The sequence below is a fragment of the Morone saxatilis genome, unplaced genomic scaffold (assembly GCF_004916995.1).
Source record: "Morone saxatilis isolate NCDOM2014 unplaced genomic scaffold, NCSU_SB_2.0 Contig11, whole genome shotgun sequence".
Taxonomy (NCBI): domain Eukaryota; kingdom Metazoa; phylum Chordata; class Actinopteri; family Moronidae; genus Morone; species Morone saxatilis.
Genome location: NW_023339663.1, coordinates 23115478 through 23127215, shown reverse-complemented (window position 1 = coordinate 23127215; position 11738 = coordinate 23115478). Strand labels below are relative to the sequence as shown.

Here is an 11738-nt window from a genome sequence, read left to right as displayed (position 1 = left end):
GGCTATTGTGCAGATATGATAATTATTGTTTGCCTGCCTTCCCTCCCCCGCTCACCATATTATTCAAGGGAGCTCAGCAAACCCCTGGGGATGTCTTGGAAATGAAGCGATTTTGAAGGGAGTAAGAAAGAGGCAGAATCCAATGCACTGGTGTGTGAGAAGGGGACTGTTATTGAGACAAGTACCAGTTACATGTTGACCTTGTCCAGTATCAACACTGTTTTTACACACAGTTACAATGGACTTCCATTCAAATTACTGAGAAACAGCACACACTATAATAATGCCAACATGAATGCTCATATACCCCTGCAAAGTGTTTTTCTCTTATAGAATTACTCCATAGAAAACATACAAATTTATTTTTCAATATCTCATAAAGAACCAAGTGCTATGGATATTTATCAGTGTATTTAATTTCAGTAGCTAACAAGGAGACATGAATGTAACTTTTGAAATAAACCAATTGCTTCAAATAAATATTTGTGATTGATAGTTTAATTTTGAACAGAGACACAAAGAAATATATAATACTTCATACAAAATTATGGCTACTATCATATTAGTGATGGAATGTCTCTGGATTTGTCTTCATGGCCGAGCAAAAACTCAAACATTAAATTAGTTTTCCTATCGTGAGCTGAAAACAACGTTTCAAGAACTCCATACCGATATGCATTTATTCTATGGACAGTTTTCAAAAGCAGTTGATTTGTAAGCAAAATACAAACAAAATTAATCGCTGCTATTGTAACTCATAAAAAAGTATAAAAGAGCAGAAATGCACTATGTGATATAGCAATCCACAGGTCGTTTAACAATGTTTTAATTAAAGCCTCACATATTAAAACTTTACAACAGGTGATATGAAAAATGTACAACATTTTCTTTTTTTTCCAGGGACTTCTGTACAGCTGGCAAAAATACCTCCGGTGCCTTTTCAGTTGGCTTTGGCAGTGCAACAAACTGGCTCTGCTAGTTTTTTTTTCCTTTTTTAAAACAATGACGGTATCAAGGAGCAGAGTAAAAATACATCAATCCCCAAACCACCTGCCTTGATCCGGAAATTTGTATTTACCATAAAATATCCCCTTTGTTACACAAAATAAAAACATAATTTAATTGTTAAACATCTGAAGTAAGAACAAATAGATTAAAGAAGAATTTTTGGGGGGGTGCCAGTTACACGCTTTTGGGCAAATCATCTGCGGGGTTGATTACTGGATAAAGGAGGTCTCATCTCCCCACTCTACAAAACATGTACAGCAGATTACAGCAACAGTTTGATGATGTGATGACATAAATGATTGATGGCAGTTTCTGTCTCAGTCTGTTCAGTCATTCATCCAGAGTGTCCAAAGACCTTTTATTTTCAGTTCCCCTTATTCCTCAAGACATTGTCTGCATTTGTGACATGGTTTTAATGTGTTCATATATCACTGGGCCTCCAACGTGTGATGATTTGATCAACCATTTCCTCCACGCCATTGTTGAACAGTTACATCTGTGCGAATGATGGGTGAAAGGTTGGAGTAATGAAAGTCTCACTATATACTGGCCAGTGTGGGAACAAAGACTGATGTGTGGGTTACTGGTTTCCAGCAAGGATCCAGTGAGTCAATCAGTTCAGGCAAGAGCTGATAGAAATCCTTTTGTTGAAACGCTTTCAAAATGTCCTTTTGCTGCGCTAAACTGACAACTCAGGTCTCATAAATAAAGCTTTATTGTTAAATAAAACAGTGAAAGACACACGTCCTTCAACATATTGTGTGCCCAGTCAGTTTAAATTGACGACTGAAAGACCTCACAAACAAACAAATAAACAATCACTGGGTGCTCGCCGTAACAGGCTTCTGTCATAGCTAAGCCAATGACAGAAATATCCCAGTTAACATGTTTACCCCTGTACACACGTGTGCATATCCGTCTATAACAATGGACAAGTTCTTTGTATAACATTCTAAATCTTACACACTTCTTAAGTGCAACTTAGAAAAGCAACATGGAACGATGCTTTTATTCTATTCCTGTTCTTTGAGATAAGATTTCCATTTGGCTCAGTAAATGCTGACCTGGGACAGGACCTGGGCGTGGGCCTGGATTTGGGACGGGTGTGGCTGCTGCTGTGGGGCCGGCTGGGGGCTGCCGAGTGATGCAGAGCCTCCCACTGAATGGGGTGTACCAGGAGAGTGCTGGGGTGGGGAACACTGGGACTGGTGCTGCTGTTGTTGTTGCTGCTGCTGCTGGAGATGTTGAATCTGCTGCTGATGCAGCTGATGCTGCAGCTGCATGTGCTGCAGTTGCATGTGCTGTTGCTGCTGCTGCTGCTGTTGCTGTTGCTGTTGCTGCTGTTGCTGTTGCTGCTGCTGCTGTTGCTGTTGCTGTTGCTGCTGCTGCTGCATGTGGTGCTGCTGCAGCTGTTGCTGCAGGTGGTGTTGGAAATGCTGATGCTGCATCTGCTGCTGGATCTGCTGGTGATGCATCTGCTGCTGCTGCATCTGATGGTGCTGGAGGTGCTGTTGCATCTGCTGCTGCTGCTGGAGCTGCTGCATTGCATGCTGTTGCACCGGTTGCATGGGTGGACTCATCTGAGACACCGTGGACTGGGCACCCGCCACCATGGCCCCTCCGCCACCCATCTGGCCGAGCATCTGTGGTGGCATCCCAGAAGACATGTTCTGGTGGGAGACTGTAACAGAGGTTACGATCTGACTGCCCCCTAGTCTCATCTGCAGCGGTTTTGGGGCAATGGCCCTTGGTATAGCTTGTTGGAGGGCCTGGGCAGCTGATGACATGGAGGGGTGCTGGTTGAGGGGTGATGGCAGCACCAGGCCTGGGGACAGACTGGTGGAGGCCAGGGTCTGCTGTACTGAACGGATAGTCTGGGCCTCAGCTGACTCTGCTGCAGCCTGGATGGAGAAAATAATATCAAAATTTTCACCTCTGATGCCACTTCTATCTTTAGGTATACTGTCTACAACTTCACAGTGCACAATGTAATACAAGGACATATTATTCACTTCTCAGTCAAATTCACACATTTTTCAGGTGAAAAGAAGAAAAAGTGTCTCACCTTAGAAACCAGGCTAGCACGGTATGCGGCGAGGGCTTTTAAATATTCTTTCTTGGCAGCTTCTGTTTTGCTTTTGTAAACCTGTGATGACACAAATGTACGTGTGAATGGACAAATACAGCTTCTTTTTAATTAGATATCATTCCTATTACCTAGGCAATACAGAGTGAATTCCACAGATCACATATTGTATAAGCATTTGCCTGCACCTCTGATGATCTAGCTATACTTCACTCCTGTTCATTACTCCAATGACATTTTTGACTGAATAATTCAACTTTGTAGTACCTGCTTCTGTTCCTCTCCAAGGCCGTCCCACATGGAGGCCACAATCTTGGACACTTCTCCAAAGGTGGCATTGGGATTCTGACCCTTAATAGCGGCCTGGGTGTCTCTGAAGAACAGGGCATAAGCTGACACTGGCTTCTGAGGCTCATTGGGATCCTTCTTCTTCTTCTTCTTTGGAGTCTTGGGCTTCTTTGTGGGATCTATGGGGGCTGGTCGCTTTTCCCCAATTACCTGCAATTACCACAATGATTGAGATAAAGTCATTTACAAATTGTCTTTTACATCCACAGGTAAATGTCCTACAATTACCATTTAATGCAGTCATCCAAATGATGTCTAACTTTGCTCACCCTGTTGCCTTCATCCTGGTCGTCTTCGTTGATGGAGCTGGAGGGAGACGGTGTGGCGGACTTGCTGGCAGGCGGTGATGGGGAAGTATGGGTGATGTTGGGTCCTCCCATGTTTAGGCTCAGCTGTGCGTTGAGTTGGGATTGGTTAATGGTGGTCAGCTGATTTCGTGAGATCATCCCATTGGGGCTGTTCATGCTGATGATGGATTTCATCACCATGGCTGGGTTAGGTGGGTACTGGCGAAGATGGCCTGGTCCAACATTCTGTAAAGAAATTAATACAAAAGAAAAGGGGGCTTGTTAGGAAAACAATAATCATGTGTAGTATTTCATTGATCCTCTGCTTTCACACAACTCTTGAGGTTCTGGCTGCAGACTTACACTTCATTTCTCCAGCTCAAAGATATCTCTGTACTTACTTTGAGACCCTGCTGCCCAGTGTACAAAGCTCAAGAAGCTGTATCTCTTTAGAGGAAATCGGGTCATTGGATTCTGTGAATTGTTTTGTGGCAGATCGCATGTCACAATGTCCTGAGTCTTAAATGTCTCTATTACAGGCCATGATAAATTATCTTGACACCAGAGGAGCCAACTGTATAAGCCAGTAATAGATGGCTACACAGCTCAGTTGATTCATTTCAAAACTCTATTGTATGGAAATCTGTGACACAGCTTTTGACTGCCCAGTCCCTAGAGGGGAACAGTGGACTCAGTTCCCTGTGCAGTGGTACATAACTTCAAATGCCACAATAAAAAGACTGTTTGAGTAGCAGTTTGTATGCATGCACCTACATGTCAGTTTAGTTTGTGGGGGCCACAAGCCTATATGCTTTGGAGTAATGTTACTTTAAGGTTATAACTCTGTGAAAGAGGCACCTTTCATAGATCATGTTTGACTGCCAAATAGTGGAAAACAACTTCTATATAATCAACTCCATAAATCAACTAGCTGAAGGTATGAAGCTTAAGAGCTTTGGACAGGTCCCCTCCCATCTACCATCCAGGGTATAATGTAATAACATTTTGAAAATCTCCTTCACATTTTCCTGGTATAACATTTGGTTCTTGAAAGAGTCTCAGAGAAGGTGTAGGCAACATGTTTGCATTGATTGTGGTGAGGATGAAATTACAAGGACTGCCAGCTCCCCAGAGGGAAGACTGATCAGAGAGCCAGCAGAGCTGACATGGAACAGAGGAGGGGACGTGAACACAACAGAAAAGGTGATTTGTTCTCCCTGGGTACATCCATCTGGTATTCAGCAGCACAAACCCAATCTCTCCCAACATCAACACATCATAAACCCACACACCTGGCTTTATTGAAAAAACCTTATGAATGCCTGTCTTCAAAAACAATATTGTAACACCATTTCAGACAGAAACATATTGGATCTACAATCCATTTCTTTCTCATATGCCATGTCTACTGCTTATCATAAATACAATCTATGAAGTGAGAGCAGATTTATATTTACATGTGAGAGGAAGATTCTGCAAAGGTGGGGAAGAAATTGAAGACATATTGTTGTGATTCTTCAAATATGGTAGCTTTCAGTTTTCTCGCAAATAAAAGCTGCAATAAACAAGCCTGTGACCAAATTACTTTGATTTACATATCTGCAACCCGCCATGTTCCAAGAGCTATTGTCATCTTCATTACTGAGAACACGATGGCTCGCAGTTTGCTCTCCGCTCGCTGCGAACATCAAAGACGCACACACTGAGCTCATTAGTCGTGGCCATCTGTATAATAACACTTTCGCCCAATCCCAATGATGCAGTTTTGACTTAGAGCAATGGCCCATTCTGCCATTTGTTTGGAATATGGTGATTTCTTCTAAATGGCCTTTGGATGTTGTGCATTAAAAAAAAAATGCACTGATGACCACAGTTAAACACTTGATCATATCACATTCAACAGCCTGCTAAATGTCTTATTTTATCACATATTATAGCAATAACTGGAGCAGCAGCAATTATGCTTTTCACTCCATGTAACAAAAGAGCAATGACAGTTATGTCAGTGAAACGCCAGCATTATGTCTGATTTGAATAAAAATATAACAGCTAATAACACACTAAGGAAATAAATCATCTTAAGTAACAGTTGCCTTGATTATGAATATGAATCTGGTGCTAGGGTGTTTATTTATGTCCCTCTGCCTTCGCATTTGCATTTTGATTGCAGTATTGTCAGCAGTCACACCAGACATCTAACTAGATATTTTGATAGTCATCGTAAATCAGCAAATAAGTCCTTATCTTGAGCAAACAGTGGCCAGATGTGCTAGGTATGCTGTCTGTCAGTGTGTGTGCACCTCAAACACTAACAAGCGGGAATCTACTTCCAAATCGATAAAGGTTTTTTATGTAAATTTATTTTGTAATATTCTCCATTGTGTTGTTTTTTAATGTGAAAGATGAAAAAGCTGGCAACAACATAATTCTGTCAACAATATGCTGCAGAAAAGGAAAAAATAGCTGGTTTTGTGCATTATTGTTGGCCTTATCCACACTTAACACAGCAAACACTCCACATAGAGCCACGTAACGCCTCCTGGAAACTAACAGATGAGAAAAAAACACTATTGACAATGTTGTGAAACCCTTTCCACAATAAATGCGGGCCAATAAACACAGCAGCCAGAACGCAACATTATGCATTCACCAAGTGATAAAAATCTCAACACTGATGTCAATGAAAGCAGGCTCCAGTCTGTTCTTAAAGATATTGAAAATCAGAATTTGGGGAGAATGTATGAACAGTGGCACCATGTACTGAGCTGTAACAGGCTGAAAAGAATGTTAACAAGTTCAATTTCCATTCAATCAATGCCAGAGCTCTTGGAAATGTTCCATGGCAGGAGAGGGGTAAAATCATCTATATGGTAATTATAAGGATGAATCCCCCAGTAACTTTCGCCAGCATGAAAGGTCAGTCCTATTAAAGATAGTTTATCAGTGCTCTGCACATATTCCTTTACTCGCCTTCTAAACGGGTACATCATTTTATTTTTTTTCCTCCATTTTCAGCAACCTGCTGAAGTCTGTGCTTAAGCCAAATGAGAAAAATGGAATTTTGAATGCCGGTAAAGGCTATAATAGCATGAAGATAAATTGTTTTTCTTTCCCCTGCCCTGTCTCAGTCAAACACACTTCTCTGTCTTTCTCTCTCTGTGGTGTGCAAACTCAGTCTATCTATCTCCCCAACCTCTAACCCTCACTTAAAAACAAATCTCTCTCCCTCTGCCCCGTTCTCCCCTGGTCTTCCCCAGTCTCCTCCCGCCCCCCTCAGACTGTGAGGCCAGTAGGTTCCCTCCCCTTGGTCCAGTACAGCCACTGACCCATACCTCTTTCCACCATTTCTCCTGATGCATTATGGGTATTTAAAACCTGTCCAACATGACATCATTTCATTTTGAGAGCTGCCTGAGAAAAGTAAATTACAGAATCAATCATGCAGAAGGTCAAGCTGAGACTTCATTACAAGTATTGCATGCCTGCATGAATATCTTTCATTTCTGACTGACCCAATATGTCACAATAGCTGTCTGTCGAGGGAGAAAAGAAAAAAGAAACAGCGAAAAAAAAGATCCACTCTCTTAAATTGATGTACAACTCATGTCAGTGCTTCGTGGCTTGGAAGGGAGATAAGAGGGAAGTGTAGAAAAACATGCTTTCTGCAACAGTGCTCACATTTTCCATTTAATTCAGGATATAGTGGTTTTTGACCAGTCAAAACTGAGGGTATTATACTCCCTGACAATCTACACAATATCAAGGCATATCAAATCATGTGAACAAAAAACTACAAATGGCTTTTTCAGCCTCACTTTCATCTTGCATGATGCATGTTCTCCATACACACTATTTTGTATGAGATATTAGCATGTCTTTGCGGCTGTAAAGATAATGGCACATGAAACAGCTAGTTGGTAATGAAAAATATATAATGCATCACCACATAGTGGTAAATGTAATAGGACAGCAGGGCTCATATCTCCTAAATATTGATTTTAACATTTAATACAACTAGTTGAGTACTGTAGGTTTCGAATCCAATCATCAAGGACATTTCAGTACATGCTTACATGTGTCAAGAAAAACCTAAAATGTGGTGAAGGCACCAGGTGTTTTTTGAAATAGAACCCAGAGACCCTTGCTGTGCAGCAGGGAGAAAATCGAGAAGAAATTGTGAATAAAGCAATACTGGCAGCTCTAACTCCAGTACTATTTGGCACTATTGAGATTCAATCACAAATCAGGAGGACACATGCTGGGAGACAAAAATGAGAGTCAGAAGCTTGTTAGGAGAGCAGATTAAATAAATAATGACTTCAGATTCAGGGCTTGCCAGGCACATTGCAGCTGAGAAAATGTATTTCTCTTTGTAGAAGCCCGGCATCTGTGGCCAATTTGAAAGACATACGCTGAACATTATGGGGAGAGGAATTAGCAGAACACTTGGCAATGCAATGACATGGAAGAAGCTTTTGAAAAAAGCCCAGGTATATTCACTGGTTGGGTTTCTCATTAAGTTCTGATAAGAGACAGGCTTTCACACACACTAAATATTCTCCACCAGTAAGCTTGTATACAGAAAAGAAAACCAAGACAAGTGTTTGGGAAATATGAGCATGGTGGCTTGATGAAAAATGTAATTGCAATAGTGCACGGTTTATTTGTTTGCCCCTGCAGCCATAACAAATAACACAGAATGTAATCATGTATATAAGGTTGTCATTCCTTTATCAGTGTGCTGACAAAATGACAAAACACCCCTCTTAGGGCCTTCGTAAATCATTGTCTCTGTATATAGAAAGCACTGCGAACAACACTGTTACTTATCTCATTTAAAAGTTGTGTTCATCTAAAACCACAGATGAATAGAATTTCTATAGGCACAAGACTTTTGGGGATCAATCCCATTTACAGGAGAAATGAAGGGCCACCACTAGCCTTCCTGCGGTACAATGTGCGATGACTGATAACGAGTGAGTAGTGTGCCGACGACAATGCCACGAGGCAAGGAGCAGAAACCCACATTCTCCCTTCAGTTTTTAATAGAGTCTCCGCACAATCAGAGACATGAGCCATGCAAATGGTGTTAAAGAGGAATAATGTTTGAGAATCAAATCTAATCCTCCAGCAAGTCGTGAGAACAGTCAGGAAAGTAATTGTGTCAAGGTTCCGTTTCTTCCAGATGTAGAAAGCTTAACTGACCATGAAATGAAAATTCTTTAGGCAAAAGCCTTCTGGGGCTCACTTACTGTATGCAGAGAAGATATTTTAAAAGCCGCAATTATTTTACATGCCAGGAGCATGGAAGCAGGAAAAAGAGCTGTAAAATGTTATAGACTCCTTCCCATATGGAATGTAAATAAATATCTTAATATCAGTGTGATTCAACAAATGTGTTGGAGAGATGTGTCTAAAACACATTTCATTTATTCACACAGTTATAATGATCATGGCACCTCTTCCCAATACAATGTGTTTTGTGGTTCACAAAGCAAATTCAGCATCAATATCATCATCATCATCTCTCCGCTCATGCCTTTGTCCTTTCATTTCTTTTCTCCTAAATGAATCTTCCATTTCTGTAATAGGTCTGTAAGACAACTAGTCAGCCAGTGACATTTCCATTTTTCCTCCTCAATGCTTCTATGATTGTGGCATTTGAAAATGCCTTTACATCCCAAGACAACAATCTTACAATCTATAGAACATAATAGTATCAACATAAAGAAAGTGATTACTTTGTGTGCTGTTTTGTGTTTGACCATCGTATCAGAGGAAAGGAGGATTAAGCTAAAAATATATCCATCCAGTTTTTTCTTTGACGGTAATTCTCTACAACACAAAGACAAAGCTGATCCTATACTCTAAACAATGGATGTGTCTTTTCTGAGGACCTCGTGTGACATTGGACAGAAGCATGCCTCAGCATTTACAGCACAAAAAAAGGCTTCTGGAGGCTACATGAATAAAATATGAGCATGTGAAACTGTGGCACTTTTGGGTCCCATTTTCACTGTCCTTCTGGGGCTGAATATGCTTTGTACTCTAACACCTGTGATCTATTCACATCTGCTCACCTTACAGAGGGGGATCATCCATGTTCTGTGTGCTTTTAAAAAAAAAAAAATCCTCACAGTAAGTAACATAATATCATGACATTTACTCAATGTGATCATATACCTCCTGTGTTGTAAACAAGGCCAGATGCTGTGCCAGATGCACTGACAACAGGAGGCGTACGGAAACTGTGAAGGTGACATTACGGTTCAGTAAAAGGGCTCATTTATGGACTGTGTTTCTGATATCAGTGGTCTCCAGTTGTATATACTTATAGATCATGTTTTTTAGTTTGGATACACCGTCAAAAACCACATCTGGAGTGGCTACTACAAGTAGGACATATACTGGAGCAGTGCTAGTGCAGGATTTCTGTGTGTTGACAAATGAGGATAACATTTCTCTAGTCACAGAAAATAAATAAACCCTTTTGATTTACTAGCAGTGTATATGCATAGCAGTGCTCACCATAGGTTGGCCGTTGTTGACAGACATCCCTTCCTGGTCCATCATGTTGCGTGAGATGGTAATAGAGGGCAGATCCAGGCTCTGAGGGGGGAACTGAGGGATTAAGGGACCCCTGTGCAGAACTGGAGGCTCTGGCATTGCTGGGAAAGGTGAGTCCACTTCTGATAGACCCATACCAGACTCCGTCTCAGGTGGAGGTGTAATGGGAGGAATCTCAAACTCCTCGTCTCCCAAGCTCGGTGTATGAAAAGTCTGAAAGGAGGAGGAAGGAAGAAGAAAATCATGAAATCCTGCAACACAAAAAAACTGCCAGCAAGCATTCGCTGAGGAGGGCCTTATCTAACATGCCGTAAGGAAACCTTCAGGGATTAAATCAGACAACTTTGTTTAAGAGAGGGAGTGTTTTAGTAGAGTGGTAATACACTTGTCTGTAAGTGCACTAAGATGTAACATTTCCTAAACCTATTAAAGTCCACTTTGAGGAAAAAGAAGGAAAAAAGGGAGTGCGGAAGAATACGTCAAAAGCAAAAATATCAAGCAGCAATCACAGTAGAGAGAGGATACATGATAAAAGCTCTTAATCTTGAGGATGGAAGATGTTGGGTTGAAGTGCAGTGAAAATACACGTCACAGGGAGATGGGTTTAAAGAACATTTTCAAAGATTATTACGCTTGGCCAGAAGTGTTTCTTTTTGTTCCCCTTGCCTGCACCCTTAAATCTGCTCATCAAACAGCCTAATCCTTCTGCCTTTCGAATTAAAGCTTTTGGTCACACTTAATTTGCTTATGTGCCTTCTTGGAGATGGGACTGTTCACCTACTTGGGTCTTGTTTTCATCTGCACATTGCATTAAGCTACTCTCTGGAGAGTCAATATATTCATATCCTCACAATGACCACACTGCAGGTCCACATATATGCAGCTGGAACACAGGGCCAAACAGCATGCTATCTGAGCTGCTAAGCTACTGAAAACCCCTTCAAAGCATGGGTATCCTACTACTTGGCATACTGTTTGAAATCATAGTGGCGTGATGCTAACATCAGGTTAAACTCCCAGTATGATTGGATGTGTTGAACAGCATGTGAAATGAAACAAAAAAGAGGCCGGCTCTGCATCAAGACACTACTGGGAAACACAAAAAACTAAGTGCTTCATGCTGATCTCAAACACCACCTTCTTTGGCCTTGGGTCACTGTTTAAAACCTGCCTCTGGTGACCTCATCAACTATTTGAAATTTCAGACAATCCTGGCATGAAAATAATTGGCTTAGGGGCCAAAAACAGGAGTAAACAGGCATTTATACCAATTCAAACAGGCACAGATGAATCTCCTGCAGGCCGATTTCACCTTTCACACACCTGCATTTCATTTTCAACAGGATTTTGAGTCCTGGAGATGATCATGCCTCACTTTTTGAGATAAACCTATTTCCTTTAAAAGGGGAGCTGGATGTTCTTACACTGACTGCTGGCTCATG

At 41.3% G+C, this 11738-nt stretch overlaps 1 protein-coding gene across 1 annotated transcript in view; it reads right to left on the bottom strand.

Moving 5' to 3' along the window:
• Nucleotides 1–275: 275 nt before the first annotated feature.
• The window catches only part of tox3 (TOX high mobility group box family member 3), a 38949-nt gene continuing 27486 nt past the window's right edge, over nt 276–11738 (bottom strand). The window contains exons 3-7 of the mRNA XM_035652580.1: nt 10258–10509; nt 3712–3975; nt 3362–3592; nt 3074–3154; nt 276–2909 (exon numbers count right to left, since the gene is read on the bottom strand). Coding sequence (XP_035508473.1) covers nt 2058–2909; nt 3074–3154; nt 3362–3592; nt 3712–3975; nt 10258–10509 — 1680 coding nt within the window. The 3' untranslated portion in view covers nt 276–2057. The remainder of the gene's footprint in view (nt 2910–3073; nt 3155–3361; nt 3593–3711; nt 3976–10257; nt 10510–11738) is intronic.